The sequence below is a fragment of the Colletes gigas genome, unplaced genomic scaffold (genome assembly GCF_013123115.1).
Source record: "Colletes gigas isolate AHSC1104 unplaced genomic scaffold, ASM1312311v1 Colletes_gigas_Sc00002, whole genome shotgun sequence".
In the NCBI taxonomy this organism is placed as follows: domain Eukaryota; kingdom Metazoa; phylum Arthropoda; class Insecta; order Hymenoptera; family Colletidae; genus Colletes; species Colletes gigas.
The window spans coordinates 1,638,838-1,660,646 of NW_025106631.1; the positions used below are offsets into that span (position 1 = coordinate 1,638,838).

The 21,809-nt window shown below is 27.8% G+C and overlaps 4 protein-coding genes and 1 long non-coding RNA gene across 9 annotated transcripts; 2 read left to right on the forward strand and 3 right to left on the reverse strand.

The window, feature by feature from the left end:
- Positions 1–4,038: 4,038 nt before the first annotated feature.
- LOC122403434 (probable glutamate--tRNA ligase, mitochondrial) lies at positions 4,039–8,381 on the reverse strand. Of its 3 annotated transcripts, XM_043406969.1 has the most exons (11): positions 8,298–8,381; positions 6,941–7,051; positions 6,538–6,772; positions 6,191–6,386; positions 5,904–6,118; positions 5,457–5,679; positions 5,198–5,358; positions 4,955–5,118; positions 4,734–4,891; positions 4,553–4,659; positions 4,039–4,183 (listed from the first exon to the last, which is right to left on the reverse strand). In XM_043406969.1, the coding sequence occupies exons 2-10, from the start codon at positions 7,038–7,040 to the stop codon at positions 4,579–4,581; spliced, it is 1,533 nt and encodes a 510-aa protein (XP_043262904.1). In that variant the 5' UTR covers positions 7,041–7,051; positions 8,298–8,381; the 3' UTR covers positions 4,039–4,183; positions 4,553–4,578. The 3 variants fall into 3 exon arrangements, with proteins under 3 accessions (XP_043262904.1, XP_043262896.1, XP_043262909.1); XM_043406961.1 differs by lacking the exon at positions 8,298–8,381 and having other exon boundaries at positions 6,941–7,253; XM_043406974.1 differs by lacking the exons at positions 6,941–7,051; positions 8,298–8,381 and having other exon boundaries at positions 6,587–6,756.
- LOC122403421 (polycomb protein suz12-B) lies at positions 8,310–13,401 on the forward strand. Its single transcript, XM_043406939.1, has 9 exons — positions 8,310–8,530; positions 9,503–9,549; positions 10,049–10,232; positions 10,335–10,426; positions 10,527–10,719; positions 10,793–11,158; positions 11,233–11,591; positions 11,666–11,919; positions 11,996–13,401. Exons 1-9 carry the CDS (start codon positions 8,431–8,433, stop codon positions 13,002–13,004), a joined length of 2,604 nt encoding a protein of 867 aa, XP_043262874.1. The 5' UTR covers positions 8,310–8,430; the 3' UTR covers positions 13,005–13,401.
- LOC122403488 lies at positions 8,446–9,259 on the reverse strand. Its single transcript, XR_006259626.1, has 3 exons — positions 8,948–9,259; positions 8,673–8,794; positions 8,446–8,577 (listed from the first exon to the last, which is right to left on the reverse strand). It is a non-coding gene; the product is annotated as an uncharacterized LOC122403488 (long non-coding RNA).
- Positions 13,402–14,579: 1,178 nt separating the features above from the next.
- Positions 14,580–16,006, reverse strand: LOC122403481 (methyltransferase-like protein 22). The gene is made up of 5 exons (XM_043407023.1): positions 15,842–16,006; positions 15,613–15,744; positions 15,344–15,529; positions 15,097–15,264; positions 14,580–15,026 (listed from the first exon to the last, which is right to left on the reverse strand). Exons 1-5 carry the CDS (start codon positions 15,912–15,914, stop codon positions 14,731–14,733), a joined length of 855 nt encoding a protein of 284 aa, XP_043262958.1. The 5' UTR covers positions 15,915–16,006; the 3' UTR covers positions 14,580–14,730.
- Positions 16,007–17,224: 1,218 nt separating this feature from the next.
- On the forward strand, positions 17,225–21,699 carry LOC122403447 (protein disulfide-isomerase). Of its 3 annotated transcripts, XR_006259620.1 has the most exons (9): positions 17,225–17,529; positions 18,027–18,358; positions 18,451–18,588; positions 18,678–18,908; positions 19,023–19,394; positions 19,479–19,607; positions 19,688–19,774; positions 19,900–20,336; positions 21,572–21,699. XR_006259620.1 is itself a non-coding variant. In XM_043406977.1 (8 exons), the coding sequence occupies exons 1-8, from the start codon at positions 17,382–17,384 to the stop codon at positions 19,948–19,950; spliced, it is 1,488 nt and encodes a 495-aa protein (XP_043262912.1). In that variant the 5' UTR covers positions 17,225–17,381; the 3' UTR covers positions 19,951–21,258. The 3 variants fall into 3 exon arrangements, 2 of the variants coding, with proteins under 2 accessions (XP_043262912.1, XP_043262918.1); XM_043406977.1 differs by lacking the exon at positions 21,572–21,699 and having other exon boundaries at positions 19,900–21,258; XM_043406983.1 differs by lacking the exon at positions 21,572–21,699 and having other exon boundaries at positions 19,909–21,258.
- The last annotated feature ends 110 nt before the right edge of the window (positions 21,700–21,809 follow it).

Below are 21,809 nucleotides of genomic sequence, written 5' to 3' on the forward strand. Positions count from 1 at the left end.
TAGCATGTATCTTTAAGTTCTAAATTAAAACATAAAATTGTACATATTAATTGTTCCACGTTACAGATTTCTTTTATAAGTAGCAAATTTTTAATGAGCAATACATAAAATGAATCAATATGTTAATATACTATTGGTCTAAATGAAAGACAAAATTCTTTAAGTAACTCTGGTGCACTTTCTAGCAAAAGGAAAGAAAAAAAAATATTGTATGTTTCAATGTGGTAATCTAAAGAGTAAAAAGAGAACAGTTAAACTGTCTCGATGTCATAAATTTTTCTTTGTTTGTAATATAAACTTTAGGATAAAATGTCGATAATGTAATCTTGAAACTGTTCATAACTATACAATTTGATGTAGTGCTTCATTTGTTATACCTTGTCTTTTTAAATGTTACTGGATGCTCAATCATACCACAAAAAAGTTAATCGATTCTTTGATATATACAGATTTGCATTCCAATATAAACCCACAAGGACAAAAGTGCCTATCTTAGATTTTCTAATCTTGAATATGTGGATAGTACTTACTTAACAGGCATTATATTATAATATACTATCTTCAAAATTGTATTCTGCATTCCACATTGTACATTTAATATTGTAAGCAACAGTGAATCATAAAAATAATTTGCATGTGATATTTATTTAAGACTATACCAAAAATTATATGTTGTATTCAAGTAATAATATTGTAACAGTATTACATAATGTTAAATATTCAGTTGTAATTTCATATTTGTACATCTCATATCTTTGAGAATGTTCAGGAAGAATAAACCATATGACCATTATGATGCATGTTTTAAGCGATAACAAATATTTTTAAAGTACATAAAAGTAAAAAAAAATATTTTTTAAAAGACATCAATTGTCAAGTTTATTATACTGAAGAAAAATTCAAAATAGTATGAGATCCTTCCATTGTTTTGCGGTATAAAACATTTTTTTATAAACAATATATATGTGTGTGTATATATATATTATGTTTTAAACTTATACGCATTTGAATTACAAAATGTTCTTATTTAAAGATATAAATTTTTGTTCCTATTTATCAAATCTTCTTATCAGTATTACTTAACTTCTATTCTTTTATATTATTATTCAATACTAAACACTGTATCACCTATTTATAGAAAGTATTAAATATAATTTATTTTTAATTAATATTCGAAGATAACAAATATAGAAATACAAAAAGTTTCATAATAGATTGATACTATTCTTATGTAGATTGAGGTAGTTGTCATATTTCTTCTCTGTTCATATTTCTTATATTATCATGATAAATATGAATATTATAATAAAATAAAAACAAAATGATTATATTAAATACAGTCTACAGTGTTAGTTATTTAATATTAACATATGAAGTATTTGGTAAATTATTAATAACTCGGAACATATTGTAACAACATTTATTAAGTTCATGGAAAAGTACATAATGCATGATACACATTTTATTAAAATGTATAACAATCATCAAAGTATTCAATAATATATTAAACATTTTAATAAATGTCTCTAATAGAATCATAGTTTGATGCATGAAGAATTTAGTAATTAGTCATATCCATACACATTATAATTGAGTTCTTAATGAGTGTCTTGAAAATAATACTGTTGCATGCTATGCACATTATATTCAACTATATGTAAATTATGATTTTTAAAGAGACATTCATTACATATATATATATAATATATATTTTTGAACTTGATTCAATGTATTTTTAACAAATAAATTTTTAATTGATCAAGTTTCAAGGGTGATTAATTTTTACTCGCGGTGTATTATAAATCGTATTCCGTTATAAATATAATAGACGAAAATATTACAGTATATACTTTGCTGATTAGTAATTTAAATCTGTGTCTTTTGAGTGGAATATAAAGGACCAAGAATTTAAATTCTCCATTAATTATTTTAATAATTTTGTTACATTGATCAAATTTTTCGTTCATTCCTGTAGTTAGTTCTATAGAAAGTTTCCTAATTTTTAACTTTTCTCTTAAAGTAAGCTCTCTCTTATATTTGTAATTCGTAGTAAAACTTCAAATGTATATGTACATATAGGTATTCCTTTAAGACTGGTAGTTAAACTAGATAAACAGTGAATGAGTAAGAAGTTCAGCAACATTTTGAGACTCATTAGATACTTGAGAATTTCAAGTTTTTATAATTGCATTTAAGGAAAATGAGACAATGACACAAAATCTTTAAACAAGTAACATCCAATATCACAGAATACTTTAGGAATTTGAAATTGGTAGAAAAAAGAAATTATTGATAATAGTCTCTTTCAAATTAATTTACTTTTCACATAATCAATAATATTTTATAAGTGTTCTACTTGTAGAGAGATACATATCAGTGTTATACCTTTTAGAAGGTGTTAGAACTTCTTGTAATCTCAAACAGTAACTTTTGAGAAGTAGAGTCTCTTACTCCATTGTTTTGTAAGGTATATTACTAATGTAATTTCTCTAAATTTAATTTTTTGTTAATTAATGTTAAATATAAAATCAAATCAAATAAGTTACTAATATATCCATGAATGATAAACTAAAAATGAATTTTACAAAGCATACAGGGTGTTTATACACAACATACAAGTTTTGTATATCAAATTTCTGATACAGTATCCATCATATTTTGTTTTTATAAACAAAAACAAGGTATTAAAGATGTATGCAGGGTGTGCATATGGAAATAATGGCGTTAATATTAAATAATAACTACATTACATAACATTACTCTTATTATTATTAAACTTTAAATATTCAAAAATGTATGAATGAAGAAAATATTTAAATCAAGCGAGTCGTAATATAATCCTATTCTAAAAAAATAAATAATTTTAATTCTAAAATCACAACTGTTTAAATTATGGAAAAAAATACTATCACACTAAATAAACTCCATTTTCGTTCCTTTTTTTAAGGAGCTTTGCTGTTCCTTACTTACTTAATATGTAATAATTAAATAATTTAGTGTAGTATTATGAAAAACATTCTTTACTAAATGAAATATTTAAAAAATGAAAAATATTAATACAACAAATTAAATATTGTAATCTCTATGTTCAACACTCGACTATTGTGGAATATTTTAATAAACTATATTAATACATATTATATATACATAATAAATATTTGTAAGTTATAATAGAATTGATATGAAAATATGAAATAATGGTAAACTATAAATGCAGAAATAAATACTATCTGGCCGCCAGAAGAAGGCTGACGAGTGTTTACATCCACACTTTAGTTTACAATTTTCCAATAGCATAAACATGTATGTAAACCATAGTGGAGATGTAAATACTCGTTGACCAGCTTCGTGCAGACAAACAGTATATTTTTTGCTAACTATTTCGCTATACTTAATCTGATTCTATTTCTGATATCATTGTCCGAACTAAAAGATAACACATTATGTTTTTCCATAATATGAAATGTTAAAGTATATTTGAGTTAAAGTTAAAAAATTAAAGAATAGACAGAAAATAGATGAAGAATGTTATGAAAACTGTATAAGAAATAATAGCAGAAAAATGGGTTCAAATTAATTATTATATTTGAATATCACTCTTATTTTAAGTTTATAAAGTACTTAAGCTGTGATAAATGACGACACTCTGTATAATGATATACTATATTATATTGTTACTATTTACAACAATTTAACGTGGTGTTAACAATGTAGTAATAGTTATTATATTTATATAACTTACATACAAATTTACTTCACAAACGTAGTGAAACTTGTGTACTCTATATTCATATTTTGAGTGAATACTGCATTTAAATGTCAACATACTCGTTATATGTAGTTTTAAATTATGATTTTAAGCATGTGATTAAAGGTTTTAATTGAAAAGTCTCAAAATTTTATTCGAACAAGCAGCAAATTGTTTTCGGAACGATTTATTCAATTTCTACTTGGACCTTTTTATTTTTATTCTTATCCAATGATATATTTTTAAGTTCATTTATAAATCATACGTATTCAAACGGAGTGTTCTACTTGATTTGCTCGTTTATAGGTTTCTGAAAAAAACACGAGACGGGTAGTAGAAACATTTTCTTTAATAATCCATAAGTTGAAAATGAAAATATGTAAGACATATTTACATATTACATGTTTTTATTTATTTTAGTGTGTAGATTCACCCCTGAAATACAATAGTGCACTTTTGAGATATCCTAAACAATTTATACATATAAAAGTATATACATTGTATTCAATATACACACACGCAATATTAAGAATAAAAAACATTCTTAAATTTAATAGTTTTGAAAATACAATTTGTTACCCTGTATATGATTATTATATATAAAAGTAATCGGCTCAATAATTTATTATCAATTTATACAAGATAAATACTTTATATATAATTAAAAAAGTGACTAGATGTCTAAACTTTATACGTTATTGTGTAGTTAAAATTACATATATCGAATTTATTTTATTTATTAAATATATTAAATATATGCTTAATATACTTAATTTAAAAATTTAATATAAATTATAAACTTACAAATGTATTTGATCACAGGATTAGCCTTAAGAAATAAAACGGTTTATTCTTAATAATGTAGTATCTTTCCCTAAAATCTCCATCATCTCACCTACAGGTGGACCTTCCTAAAATATAACAATATATATTATATAAAATGATGTTAAATCTCTAAAGTGCAACTCTGAAATTTCATATTTACCTTTAAACCGCTAAGAATACCACGTAATAGAGTCATTAGCGTCGCAATTGGAATCTTATGTTCGTTAGCTAATTCTTTAAGGTAACTATTAATTGACGTCTTATTATAATTTTGACTGTCAGTTTCGCTTAATTTCATATTTATTATTTTAAGCACATCTATAGTGGAAAACAATGATTTTAATTATGTATACGAAAGCATTTTATAAATGTCAATCATACCTAAACATCCCGATTCTGTAACGTTTACTGGTGAAGACGGTATAACCCATAAAAATGCAAAATTTGGAGTCACTAGATCGCTTAATTTATATATTCTATCTTGTCCCCATTTTAGTACTGTCATTATATGATGTTCATCCAATTGTAAACCTGCATTATTTTTCCTAAAGCAATAGTTAGAATATCATGAAAACTTTAAGTAACAAACGTTTCTATAAATATATTAAAAAAAAAAATACATACCTGTCTGGAAATGCCTCTATGACTAGTCTTCTAATTCTTTCAACTAAAAATTTCTTATTTTTGTCATTTGCTATCAGTTTGGATATTTCCAATTTATTAAATTGTAATAATTTTTCAGGTAAAAGTTTATTAGAATTCACTTTTATTTTCGAAACATCAAACTAAAACAATATAAGTACAATATGTTAAAACAATGTAATATAATTAATTTAAATCGTTGGTTTATTACAATAAAACCTTAAAATTGAAGAACATTTACTTGTTTGATCAATTCTTCGTAACTTTGAATATATTCAGCCCCTCCTTTGTTATCAAATCCACCACCAGCATGTATAATATAATTTAAAACTGCTAATGGAAAAATGCCGTCTTTTCTGAGTGACTCAATTTGTACATCATTTTGCCTCTTTGATAATTTTGTACCATTGGAATTTAATATTAAAGGTAAATGCCCATATACAGGTGGTGTCCAATTAAATGCTCTGTAATAATGTAAATTACTTCTGTTTATATACTTACATTCGAAAGCGTCCGAAAGTTCATTCTTATTTGATTGTTAATTCAACAGTTATAATTTATCGAAATATATTATAAATATATATAATATATTCGAGCAAAATTTAAAACATTATTCCACATTGAATGACCCCCATATTATTATTGTTCTATGTTTAATACTATTAATAGCAACTTTAAATGCCCGTACTTATACATCATTATGTGCTTAGGTGTAGATATCTGCCATTCAATTCCTCGTAAAACGTGGGATATTTCCATTAAATGATCGTCAACAACATTTGCAAAATGATAGGTTGGATAACCATCTGCTTTAATGATAACTGGATCTCCTTCAGTTTGCGCAATATCGTGAACTATTTTGCCATATATGATATCATCTACATGTTCTGGTACAGAAGATAACTATAAGATAAAAAAATCTCTCTAGAATTTAATTAATCAAGATAATACCGTTTGATACTACTTTCATGTTACCTTAAATCTAATGCAATACGGATGATTTTTATCCAGCTTCTCTTTCACTTCATCTTTACTTAAATGCCGACATCTGTTATCATATTTAGGGACATGTCTACACTTCAAAGCTTCTCTTCGCAATAACTGCATTCTGCTTTCTGTGCAGAAACAGTAATACGCAGATTGATTACTTAAAAGTTTAAGTACTTGTTCTCTGTAATTTAATATAAATTTAAATTCAGACTCTCTTTAATGCATTATGATATTAATTTTAAATCTAGAAATTTATTGTCTTAATAAGAAAAGATCTTTGTACTTAAAAATTCCAGGATTATGTAAATTTAAATAAGGAGAGTTTATCATACTTATATATCTCAAGTCTTTTTGATTGTATATACGGCCCACTGGGCCCACCTCTTATTGGATCTTCGTCGGATATAATTCCAGACCATAATAAATCATTCTGTATTTTTTCTATTGCTTCAGGTACACATCTGGTCTGATCGGTATCTTCAATTCGTAAGATAAATGTACCGTTATTCGCACGAGCAAATAAATAATTATATAATGCAGTTCGTAAACCTCCTAAGTGCATTAAACCTGTAATATTTTATATTATGTATGAATAATGCTGTTCGCTTTAAAAGAAATTAATATTTAATATATATATGTTACAGCAATAAAATAAAAAAAATAAAACACTATACATATTTTTGTGTTTATATTATTTTATATGAAATTATACAGATTAATAATAATGTTACATACCAGTTGGACTAGGTGCAAATCTAACTCTTACTTGATCCCTCTTGAAAAATCGTTTTTGTACAAATTGGATATTTAGTGTGCGAAGTATGTTACGGTGCATCTTATCGCAAACTAAATTAGACAAAGGTTATAATTTAAATTGCATTGAATGTTAAGATTGTTTTATTTCATACTATAATAAAAAATCATAAGATGCAGTTCATTTGCATTAATGTATGTAATAATTTAATTTTTTTCAATTTACTGTTTCTTTTCAATATTTCTACATAAACGTAAATATGTTATCGAAAACGTGTAGCTCATTAACGCGTCGTTTCTGCACACGGGCCAGGTTTGTGTTGTCGTTGCAAACAGGCCGGTTTTTTCGCGCATGCACGTCAAAAACGGTGTCAGTGAAGTGCTTTGTTTGAACGAAAACGGGTGTTGTATGGACCTCTGTTTTGTTTCTTTAAAAATTAATAAAAAGCATAACGAAGAAGATAAAGCAAGAAGAAATGTTGAAATAATTACGTAGGACATCAGTTTTACGTAATAAATGATAATATTGATGTAGTTACTTTAAATACCCTGATCTATTTCACCTGTTGCTGTTGTGTACTGTTGCCACAGATCTCTATATGCGTAAGTATAGAGATCAGTGGTAAAAACATAATTATCAGATGATTGTATCTTGAATAGAAACAACAAAACTTTTACAAGTATTGTTTATACGCATATATAAATAGTCATTATTTTTAGTTCCTTTTAAGGACTTTAACTTTTAAACAATCTTTTAACGATAGTTTTATCATCAATTTTACAATTATTTGACGCGTCTTTCCATTTCTCGATCTACCATATGTTCGACCTACATATGTACATCCCTGGCGTGTCGAAATGATGGACCAATGAGAGTCTGACCAGATGACGGTCTATTTGTTTATATAAAAAATGTATTTCTTGTTTAGTTTGTGAGTATTTTGTTGTTTTGTAACAAAGTACAACTATCGAAAATGCTGAAAGAATGCAGAAACATATATGCACTTCTCTTAAATTAATCTAAAATGTATGCAACATTTCTAAATTTAATAATTATTTATTTTAAATATATGCATTTTTTTTATAATGCATGCGACAATTCTTTTTCTTTTAGAGAAGTTAATAATGCGTTGCATTTATAAAAATATACTATCATTCAATAAAAATTCTTTACGGCAATTACTTAATATATTTTCGATTACATGTAGTATTAACTAGTCTGAATGAAATTTAAGCAGTGACTAAATAATATATTTATGTGTATATGCAACGGCAAATATATTATTTACATTTGCCGCCGATATATCCCGATAATGAAAAATTAGTCCGTTTTAGTTACCAATAACGATATAAGAGTGCGCTTTAGTTACAGGCTAAGCGCCGCAGATTTCGCGCGGGGCGGGTGTTGTCATTGTATTTTCACGTGACGAAAGTGAGTTTCCGTGGAATATTCGACAACGAATCGCGCGAAAATGCCGCCGAAAAAGCGGGAGAAAGAATTAGATGGCCAGAAGGGTCCTCGGATGGATCAAATACAAGCAGATCATGAGCTATTCCTACAGGCCTTCGAAAGTAAGAACCTACAATTATCGTTTCTCTTTTATATATACTGCCGTGACCTGAAAATTATTAACATTTAGGATCTCAAAGTCTGAGTAGTCAACGATCTCCTTCTTTCGTGGTTGTTTGCTGTAAATGTTGAAAGTGATCGTACATAACCCCATTTGTTGAAAACGTACCGAGCGCCGAAGCGCGCGTCGGTTCCTTTTCGTTCCCTCCTTTGCTTTAATCCGCATGGGACACCTGTCATTCTTTTGCCAGGACCAAATGTACTATCTGTTTGAAAAATTCATATTAATTTTAGTTGTTTTTAATTAAAAAGTAGTTTAAATTTATTTGCAACTATGCTTACAAATTTTTGTTGAGATATAAAACATTTTTAAACTAATAGTCTCATACTACAAAAAGTGATATAAAAGTATGACATACTTTGTAATGTTTAAAATGTTATCTTGATACACACACCTATGTTGATATTGCTAAATTTTCGTTTCATTAATGATATTTTTATGATAAAATTTTGCATGGTTTCTAGTGTCAAGTTTTTATGCTATTCATAAATTTGTTATTAAAATTTGAATCACAAGTTATATTCAATTTTTTGTTATCCAACTGTAGCCTAAAAATATTTTGTTCATATTGTGTTAAATAAAAAAGAGATCAGAGAGGTTTATCCTGCTTTTATGCGTAACAAAAGCTTGCAGGTGTCTCATAAAAAAAACGAGAATAACCAAATCATCATTTCTCTTTTAAACCGTGGAAAAGATCGTTTTTGGCTATCTCAAACTCTCCCTTTTAAGCTTCTTCATGCATTCTTTCACTTTTGAGAATGACATCAACCTTTGTGCCATCTAGGGAAATTTTATTAAACTATATTTCCACTCTTATATAATGTAATTTTGGTACCTATATTTTCAAAGTTAGTATTCAAAAATTTTATTTTTTTTAATTTTTGTCTCATAATGTGTTTCTATCATTTTTCAGAACCAACCCAAATTTATCGATTTCTACGTACAAGAAACCAAATTTCAGTGAGTAAAAAACAAACTAATTTCTGACCTGAGTTTTATTTAAATTATTAATTATTTATAGTTCAGTTTTGTCCTCAAAGTGTTAACTGAATATTTTAATATTCAATAATAATAGAAAATAAAAAATGCATAATAGATAAAAGTAAAACAATAAGTACATATAAATATGGTGAATGGATATGTATTTGATATACATCTTTCTGTCAACAATCAAGTGAACTTTTCTTGTGTTGTCATAGAAAACATGTTATGAGCTACAGTAGTGTGTTTGTGTACGTTTGTGTAATATAATGAATCATAACAAAGATCGTAAAAGTATGTTTTAAAACTTTTTATATTTGTCTTTGATACATAAAAACGGTAGGTATAAAAATTTATTTTATATTTTAGTTACAAAAACCATATTTGTTTTATTATGTTTCGCGCCCGTTATATTTTTGCACGTGTATATTAATGAATACATACTCAATTATGTAAAAATATACCATATTCTTTTTAGCCAATATTTCTATATAGAAATTTAACTTACATGAAGCAACGTATGTCTAGAAGCCATAAATCTCGACGGGGATTTAAAATTGACATGATATTGGAAAAGTTAATGTCAAAAAATAATCAAGCGGAGAATCCAGGTGTCCGTGGATATATGACTCTTACTTTTCTAGGTTTTTATGATAAAAAAGGTAAATTTACATAAAAGAAATAAGTTTTATATTAATTTATATAGTTAAGAATTAATTTAATCAATGTAATTTTTTTAAATAATCATGGTAATGATATTACAGCTGAAGCACCACAGGATCCTGTAAAAGTAGAAACATTATTATTGAAAATTTGTCATAAGAAACGAAAGGATGTGAGTTCGCCAATTATGCAGGTAAGTATAATTTTCTGAATTCCTTTTTTGATTAATCAGAAATAAAATAGATCAAATTAATTCCTGAGTGTATATAAATATTTAATTGTTTCTGTTACAGGTTTCTGTTGGTACGAGCGAAGTTCCAATTAATCCCTGTGAAAATCAACCTCCGCCAAAAGCACCTACTATATCCATACCTAACGAGTCCTTCAGCTTAAACAATGGCCACGTAGCAAAGACTTACATGCTTTTACTTAGAGTTTATTGTACATCCAATACTGGCTGCCTTATACATAACTGTGATTTAGATGGTTGGTAAATGACTTTTGTTAAAAAATAATTTTTAAATTGTACGATAATAACATTAATTTGTTTTGTTTTCAGAACCAGCTCAGAAGCGTCGTAAATCCTCCACTGGTTCAATTAAAACTGGAGGGGAAGAAGTAAAATTGTATGGTTCTGAACTCATAGTGTACGATAAACATAATCGATGTTTATTAACAGACGGAGATTATGAATTAGGTTTACAGGAAGTACAAACCAATGTTCGATCTAGCCCAAAGAAACACAGCTCTTGGGAGTCTGTACCTGACATCAAAGAATGCGGTCCTTTTGAAGTATTCAGCAAAGGACCGACATTAAAATTTAGACTTAATTGGACAACTGAACCGAGTAATGGTTTGGTAGATAGACCAGCTCCGATACATCCAGTACCAAGCGGCGATAACAAAGAAAATCGATCTGGAAACAGTAAGCTTTCTACGTTTCGTATAAATTTAATAACATAAAGAGCATAAAATTAATATTTCGTTTGATAATTTCAGCTGGTCTAGAACGTTCTTCCACAAATAACAATAATAGTAGTACCAATAATAATAATCATCATAATAACAACAACAACAATAACAATAATAATAATAATCATAATAGTAATCATAATAGTACACTGCCAACAGCTAGTCCACTTAATTCTTCAAGAATGACAACAGCTAACGAAAAGACAGACACCTCAATGGGTACACAGCAAATAGTTTATCAATTTCTATATAATAATAATAGTCGTCAACAAACGGAAGCCTGCGAGGATTTACATTGTCCTTGGTGCTCTTTAGACTGCGGCAAACTTTATTCTCTTTTAAAGCACTTGAAATTATGTCATTCGCGATTTACATTCACGTATGTGGTAAGTACTTGTTTCAAATATCATATTTTTGTAACATTCGAATATCATAATATAAATAACATTTATTTCAATAGCCGATTCCACAAGGTGCTCGTATAGATGTAGCAATAAACGAATGCTATGATGGTTCATACGCAGGTAGTCCCCATGAATTGATTTCACAACCTTCTAGCGTAGCTTTCTCAAGGACAGGCCCAACAAGGCGCACAAGTGTGACAAATATTTTGGTATGCCGGCCAAAAAGGACTAAACCAAGCCTCTCCGAGTTTCTGGAACTTGATGAAAATGAGTTCGAAAGCCAAAGACCTTACATTACAGGACACAATAGGTACAATGTTCAGTTATGAAATGCAAATGCCATCCGTTGTTATACAATGCAGTATATTTAATGAAAATTCTTGTAGGTTGTATCACCATACTGTCACGTGTTTACCCATATATCCAAAAGAAATGGATATAGATTCCGAGGGCGAGAACGATCCAAAGTGGTTGCAAACAAAAACGATGATGATGATTGACGATTTCACAGATGTGAACGAAGGAGAAAAGGAATTAATGAAAATGTGGAATCTACATGTCATGAAATATGGCTATGTAGGAGACTGTCAAATACCGCTGGCTTGTCAGATGTTTCTAGAGACTAAAGGAAAGGAATTGCTCATGAAAAATTTATATCGTAATTTTGTTTTGCATATGTGCAGTTTGTTCGACTTTGGTCTGATCAGTCCAGTAATTTTATATCAAACAATTCAAAAATTACAAGAGATTATGAAAGAAGGAGGGGAGGACAGTGATATTCGAAAAGTTTTACAAAAATCTCACGAAGCTCAAGTCGAGAAATGGATTAATTCAGGTTGTCACGCGTCTTCGGATACTAATAAGCAAATTAGTACAGGTACTAAAGTAAACTTTAATATCGATGGGACAAGTTCCAACGCAAGACGAAAAACTTCTTTGCCGCTTGGTTCGCCGAATTCACAAAGTGTAAAAACAACGGTGTCTATCCACAATAATGTTAGTAAACATGCCAGCATGATAACAACATCATCGAACAAGACTGTAAATCATAGTAATGCGATTCAAAGCTCTATTAATAAAAATTCTGGGACATTTACATCTATACAAAGCAGTACAAATAAAACTGCTTCTACAGTTTGTGTAACAAATACTATTAGCAGTAAAACCTCAACAATGGTCTCGATGTCTAATGGAGTGTCTAATCAAAATGAAATAGGACAAAGACAAATCAGTGATATACCTACGCGGCGTAAAAGTACAAACTCGATAGTTCATGTTTCTGAAAGTACAACGCCTTTGCGTCGAAAATCAATGGCAAGTGAAAGTGCAAGTACTGAATACCATAGAAGAAAGTTGGTTTTGGATACAATACCGAACAACGGTAACACACACTAAAAAAACCACTCCAAAATGAAAATAGTTATTAGTAACCGTCATATATGCGTTACTATGCTAATTGTACGTTTTTGTACAGTATTTGTTGCAAAGAATATAATTGCGATTAGAATGATTGACATTATAGCTAATACTTTAATCATTGCTCTAGCCACTAAATCAATTTTTTATGAATTCAAAAGTTTTAATGTAAAAATGAATTTGAATGACTCATGATTTTAATTAAAATTAACAAATGATCGAATATTGAAAAGGAAGTAATTCTGAATATACATAGTCGAAAGTCATTTCGTAAATGTATAACATACCCATTCTCTTTTGGTCTAGTCAATGACATTTTGTTTTTCATTTTCTGAAGGTTTTTATTTGCTTAGTAATGTACAGAAATCGTATTGCCTCATATACTATAATTATAATTTTCACTATTTGTAAAATATAATATTTTAATAACAAAACCGAAACAAAACAAGAAACATTAAATGAAAAATAATATATTAAATTTATATGTAATTACTGTTTGCGGAGTGATCCAAGGGCACTGGATGAATCTAGTACGTTCATAATTAGCGGTGATAGATTATTCTTTTACATGTTAAAACCTTCTTTGTAATGTTTATTTACATTATCAATTAAATAAATCGGATAAATTTATTAATATCTGAGGTTGATACAAAATTAAAAAAAAAAACTATCACACAATCTCTTGAATGATGGGACCTTGGTACGATTACTTCAAATATTTCTTGTAAATTCAATTTAATAAATTGAGGCTGTAAGTTTTACTCCAAAGTAAGGAATAAGTAGAAAGAAGTGCCTTTACAAACCAGGGAATCTGAATATGAGAGTGACTATCGTTAAGTTGTATAGACACATTGATTTCTATGTATTAAACGTCTATATGGTTTTTATTTAGTAAAATAATTTCGCACTGATTGTCGTTCTCTCAGATAAACTTGGGGATAAAATTTACTGTATCACAATGAATTTTTCTGCGTGTAATATACACATCTCTACTGCCGATGGTCGTTCGAAGAAACTTGTACATTCCCATATGAAAGTACGCGATGTTTTTTCCCCCCCTGTTATAGTTCAATTAGATGAAATTATTTAATCTCATGTAGCCCTTAACAAGTACCCATTTATGAGGAATCTTTGTTCTCTTCGAACGACTTTAATTACTGTCCATTAATATTACTATACTTATGCTAGGTTGTAAATAAAAAAGAAAATAAAAAAAATACAATAAACACATGGACATAAATCATAAATATTTTTATTTGAAATTGTTCAAATTGTCTTTTTTTTATAAATTTCTAGGCGCAATTACATATAACAACGGAATTTTACTACATAAAAATTAATACTGTAGATGAAAATACTTTTATTAGTAAAATATTCAGTATCTAGTTTCATTGATTGCATTATTTACATATGTACATATATACACACAAGTAGTTAATTTAAATAATAATAAACAGATACAGAATCATTCCCATTGTTAAATAGATAACTTTTTAACAAAGTTTAGATTTATTACACATATATTTCCATGCTTGTAAGGAAATAAGTTCTCGCATATTACTTTCCCCTGTTATATCATCAATCATTTTCAAATTCTTGTGAATATCTTCCAATCTCATGATAAATATTAATTTGTTTATTTAACAATCCTTCAAAATATTTCTTGATTCCAATGTATGTTCTGTTTCTTAGTAATTATTATACACTATAATTGTTCTTCATTTAATTTATTTTCTATTTTCAAGAGTATCATGTGTTTCACTCTATCGTATTTGAAATATTGTGGAAAGTCTATTTTAACATATTCAATATGCCAGTTGAAATTTCGTGTTTCAATGCATTTTAAAAAATCTTCGTACATTGGTGCAGTAGTATCCATATTGGCTGTGGTAAATACATATCTCTTTTCTAAAGCAATATAGACAACTTTTTGAATTTTTGAATTTAACAGTTTTTCTAATGTTTGAACAAACCCTCCTGTTATGTTTTCATCGTAAATTACTGTGAACATACAACATTATTAATAACTTGTACATCAGTTTTATACTTTTTATGTAAGATTACAATTTACCATCAGCTGCTAAAATAACAGTTGCTTCATCAATTCTTTTCGTATAAAACGTAGGCCAATTTAAATTTAAAAAATTCAATTCTTTAATATAAATTTTGGATTTAATGTAAACAGTATTTCTGATAAAATTTCTACGTATTATTTTTAATATTTCTCCTATATCAACATCTAAAGAACAGAAAATCTGTTAATATTTAATATAGACAAATGGTACATAATTTTCATAATGTTAAAAGTGACTTATTACCTGTACATATTACTTCCTTGGCCAAGAAACTTACTACTATGCTAGTTAAACCAACTCCTGCACCTAATTCTAAAACTACTTTATTTTGAAATAAATCAGGATTAGACAAAATGTAATCGGCTAGTAACAAGGCACCTCGCCATACTTGCAGTCCAACGTGCTGCAGCTGTGTAGATACACGATGTTCTAAAAATATACATTAATACATGGTTTTATATATTCAAAAATGATTTCAGACATTATATAATTAATTAGAAATTCAATTATACCTATTAATAATCTTCCTTCTTCTTGTCTGTCTATATCTAAATCATCGTCGTTGTCTTGTATAATATTACTGTTGGTAGATTTTGGTTTAATCATGTAGGACGGACACTTGAAAACAAAACTGGATATTGCATCTGAAAAGTGCAACAAAATCAAATAAACAAATATATTGATTAATAGATATATTACAGTATTATACAAAAAAATACTTAAATTAAGAAGTAAACTTACTGCCATTTTTAAATACTACAGAAGAATTCTGATTTTCTGTGAATATTTCTGATGTTACTGTATATAATGACATTCTGGTAATGAAACTTCACTATTCTATACAAATTTTTTATATTTCCAATATTCTTTTTATTATTACATTACGCGAAATGTACTTTCTATCGCTCACTTCTAAGTAAAACAAAAATAGTATTCAATAATAATGATTTTGTTGAAGTAAAAAATTAAATTAAACGACTACTACTTTGACACCTAATTCGAAGTATATGACAATGACATTATTCTCATTAATAATTGGTGGTCGAGCTTTATTGATTATAAAAAATATATATAATTTATCGATCACACAAATGACACATGTTTGCGTGCGTAAAACATAAAAGTATCACTAAATAAAATTACTGTTTATAAAACATACTTAATTGAGATCGAAAAATTACTGAAATATAAACCAGTGTACTATCTACTTACTAGTATCTACGCGTGACGAAACTTCGAGTTATTCATTCATTTGAAGAGTCTATATTTTAACTGAACTTATGTAATATACTATTGCACATTACAATATTCGCATCATCGACAAATTTCAAAATTACATTTTATTTCAAGTTTTAAAATTCAATTTTAAGAGATAACAAACTATTACTACGTTACACAATACATATCAAAAATATTATTACAAACTTTATTTGAAATGTTCGTTTGCGTTTCGATGTTTCATCGAAAACATATATATAAATCCATCAGATACTTATAACAAAAAATATTAATTTCAATTTTAAGTCATTGTGTTTCCCATTGAAATATTTAAACTATCTAATACTATTTCAATTATTTGAAATTGATTATATACATACAAACAAACAAATCTGAGATATTATACAAAATGTTTATGTTACATGTGTTAAAATATATTTAAACATTTAAGTATTAGAGAATTAGGAATTTAATTAAATTTGAGATAAATGATCTACGTAGTTTAATTAAAAGTAAATTAGATATTATATACTTAATATCCAATTCTTTACATGTGTATATATATATTATTAGATAACGAACATTTTTATATTTCTATATATTATTCTTTGATAAAAAAAAAATCATTTTATAATAAAAAGAACCGCCAATATTTAACCATTAGATTATTGATTGGTACTCGTAATAATAAATGGTATTTGAAATAATGTAAAGTACAGGAAATAAGAAAATTGTATAATCATTAAAAAACATGATATCTAGAACCTTATTACAGTAACATCATATTAACATCCTACCAGAATCTTGAACAATCTTGAATATGCATTGACCAATTAGCAGCTCCCACGATGAATGTGATGCCACGCATTAACCACGATCTACCAACTGTATAGTTCTCTACATCATTGTCCTTCATCACTTTGTTCGTGTTCCTCAACGAGTCGCGTTGAGTGCCTTTGATCTCGATACTAAAACGGCAGGTTTACTGTTTTCCGATTCAATCAGACTTTCTTAGGTATCGTGGCATAAATCAGCAGGCAATAAACTCATCTTCGTTCGAAAAATGAAGCTCTTAGCGTTAGCCTTTTTAGTGATTTTTTCCTTCGCTGCTGCTCTTGCAAAAATCGAGACCGAAGATGCGGTTTTAGTGCTTACGAAAGATAATTTTAAGGAGGCTATTGAACAAAATGAATATCTGCTTGTCGAATTCTGTAAGTAACAGATCATATTTGTCGTAACAGATTCTTTAAATTGTACTTGTATATTCATAATTTCATTTGTTATTTCTGTACAATACACCCAAAAGTCTGACTGAAGTTGATCCAGATGCTCAGGTTTTACACGTCACCATTTGGATGCCGGTTTCTAAGATTAACACCACTTGTTGACATTATTTCTATTTCATGATTAATAATTTCAAATTAAAATGTTGCAAATAGGATTTATCTTAATAATAAATTATTTAAATTTAAAAATTTACAAATTAATTTTGTAAAAAGAAGTAATACCTGTATCAGTTTCCTATTTTTACAGTTTGATTGAAATATAATAATTTCAAGATTTCATTTAATATTTTGAGAAACCTTGATATCATCGTAAATGTCTAATAACTTGTATTTTACATAGTCCGTATCTATTAAATTAATATTAAATTTTCCAGCGATAGACTGATTATGATTGAAATCTTTTTATTTCCATCAATATTTAGATGCCCCATGGTGCGGGCATTGTAAGGCTCTGGCTCCTGAATATGCCAAAGCAGCAAAGAAGTTACAAGAAGCTGGTTCCTCTGTAAAATTAGCTAAAGTTGATGCTACCGTGGAAACAGAATTAGCTGAAGAACATCAACTCGAAGGATATCCGACTCTTAAATTCTATCGTAAAGGTTCTGTTATCGATTACACTGGTAATCGTCAAGCAGATAATATTGTAATGTGGGTAACGAAAAAGTCAGGTTCAGCTGTTAAAACTTTAACAACGGTTAAGGAAACTGTAGCATTCATCGAATCGTACGATGTTGTAATTATAGGATTCTTTAAGGTGCATTATATTTTATATATTTTGCTTAAAACCATAGTTCACGAATTGTTTTAATACGAGTAAGGTATATGTTTATTTTACCATCATATTAGGATGTAAACTCAGAACCAGCAAAAGTATTTTTGGAAGTTGGAAATGCTAACGACGATCATGTATTTGGTATAAGTAGTAGCGAAGAAATATTCAATGAAAATAAAGCAGAAGATAGAAAAGTTATTCTATTCAAAAAGGTATATGATTAATAGTTAATTCTATGTTTTTTATATATATATATATATTACTAATATATTATACTTTACTGAATTAATATTTGTCTTAGTTCGATGAGGGCGAAAATGAATTTAACGATGAATTTGATTTTATGAAATTACAAAACTTCATCTTTGTGCATTCACTGCCTTTAGTCGTTGATTTCAATCAAGATAGTGCACAGAAGATCTTCAGTGGCAATATTAAAAGCCATTTTCTCTTGTTCCTTAGTAAAGAAGCTGGTCATTATGATGAGTATGTAGAAAAATTGAAGGAACCAGCAAAGAAATTCCGTGGAGAGGTATGTATACGCATGATGAATCATGCATATAAATAATATATTAAATATTAGTATACTAATCTTCATGAAAGATATTAATACAATATTACAATGTATATATGTATATATTTACAGGTCATATTTGTTACAATTAATGTTGATGAGTTTGATCATGAACGTATCTTAGAATTCTTTGGTATAAAGAAAGAGGAAGTACCTGTTATGCGTATCATAAAGTTTGAACAGAAAATGCCAAAGTATAAACCGGAAAAGCCAGAAATAACCAGTGAAAATATTTTGGAATTCATAACAGCATACGTTGAAGGCAAATTGAAAACCCATTTGTTTTTACAAGATTTGCCTGAGGATTGGGATAAATACCCTGTGAAAGTTCTTGTTAGTTCTAACTTCCATGAAGTTGCACATGACAAAGAGAAGAACGTTGTAATCGATTTTTATGCTCCGTGGTGTGAACACTGCCAAAATCTGGTTCCTATTTATGAAGCAGTATGTTTTATAATTATTTTATGTTATTAAAAGTTGCAAAAGCTTTTAGTCCAAATTTTTAAATATAATTTCATATACTTCCAGCTTGGAGAGAAATACAAAGACAAAGAAGATATAGTCATAGCAAAAATGGATGCTGTTGCAAATGAATTAGAAGATTTGACAATTCAGAATTTTCCTACAATTATGCTTTATAAAAAAGAAACTAACGAAGTAAGTGTCTCAGATTTAATATCAACCGAGTTTCTAATCACTGTTCGAACGTTAATAATATTTATAAAATAAATATTTAGGCTGTTCAATACAATGGTGAAAGAACACTTGAAGGACTTTCCAAATTTATTGATACTAATGGTGCTTATGGTGAAGCTGCAAAAGAAGTTTGTATACATTCATATTTTAACCTATTGATATTTTATTCTTTTTCGATCGTTAATGCCAATGGATTTTAATCTATAACAATTATCTTGTTTCAATTGACAAATCTAAATTTATATTATTACAGACTCAAGAGGAAGATGAAGACGATGATGTGCCAAGAAAAGATGAATTATAAACTATGATCATTAAGGAGTAAATCAAATAATTTCCCACTTCTATTTGCAGTTGATAAACTTCGTAAATCTACTTAACAGATACTAATTTATAGAAGACTTTTAAATCATTCATCTTCATTTTGTTACTTTCAGACTTACGTTTATAAATCAGTTTTTAAAAGTGTACAATTAACAATTAAGGGTTTACTTGCAGTTTTATACAGGGGTTGTTCATATATTTATACAAGGCGAGTTACTTAAGATTGGAGTTATAAATATCATATTGGTGATAGTGAAAAAGATTCGTGGATGGAAATGTATCACCAAATACAATTTGTAATTCAAGTCTCAGATAACTTGTCCTATACTGTGCAGAGATTATTTGTTGGCTAGGCACATACGAACTGTAAGTATTTGTTCTTGACAATTATTATTGCGTAGAATTTATCGAAATCCTATTATGAAATGTCAGAGAATTTTTTTGTTTTATTCATAATTAATACTTTGAGTCTACGTGTACGCCAATGTCGCTCACTATGGCTCTATCTAACTCTATCTTGATACGTAGTTGTGATTGTCTGATAATAACAATGCTTGTGAATTGAAGTAGCGCTATTATATTACAATCAGACTGCTTAACCAACAAGTTATCTCTGTAAAGTACATATAAAACGATTTACATAATTTGTTTATGATATATGCTTTGTATAACTATCCAAAGTGATATATTGCATATAATTGGAAGAAAAGTTTATTTTATATATGTTAGATTTAAAATACATTTAATATGAATACGAGATGTGAAAATTATTTATATATAAAAAACATAATTTAGGAGCGGAGCAATCACGCTAATCGTAAAGCTCGTACGTCTTTTTACTGAAACTTTGCACCCTTTAAAAACTGCAGTGTATACATACAATACTTTTACTCGTGATATTGATGTATAAAGATATAATTTGTGAAGAATTATTAAGCTAAGACTCCCGCATAATTATGAATCGCATTTTATTTTTATAAGAAAATTTTGTTTTTTTTATTTCATATATACACACTTGCGCGCGTGTAACACACAACACACATATACTAGAAGTTGTTGTCCTTTTAATGGTAAAAGTAGACATTCTGAAATGTCATTTTACTAAAATTTATGATTCATAAATACATTTCCATTACAGCATTTAAAATGATCTATATGATCGTTTTGTGAACATTTAAGTTAGACACAATTTTAGTGTTTCCTTAAGTTAGACTGAATAAAAATTTTATAAATGAAAATTTTAGGTATGGAATTATCAGTGATAGAGATGGAAAATAAAATATTCTTAAGCCTGTATTATGTATCATTCTAATATATATTTTCATATATATTATTCTATAGATTCATATTTATTTAATTTCCATGAAACAATAACCCTAAATAACATTAGCTTTGTTTGGTAATGATTATATTGACAAAAGTTGACACATGTATCAAAGAAAATTATCGAAGATATTGTAATTGTATGATACATATAATAAGGAGCACAGTTAACACTTTGAGTGACACATGATTAATTCTTTGTATTCGTTCTCTGTATGTTATGTATTAGATTATTAATTACTGTTTTTTTTTTTATACATCTTCTTTTTTTTTACCAGAAACAGCAAGATTTAATCATAAGAACGGAACGAATAATCAATTTCTCAGCGCTAAATAAATTTTTACACCAGACATTGATATTTACAGAAGAAGTAAAGAATGTGTTACAGTCAAATTGTAATGAAGCAATATTCTGTTTAAAACCGTGGCATAAGGAAATTATTACTAAACAGGATATCAGTAACAATGCTTGTATTTGTTCTAAAGTAAGACAACTAATAATCTTTTTATATATTT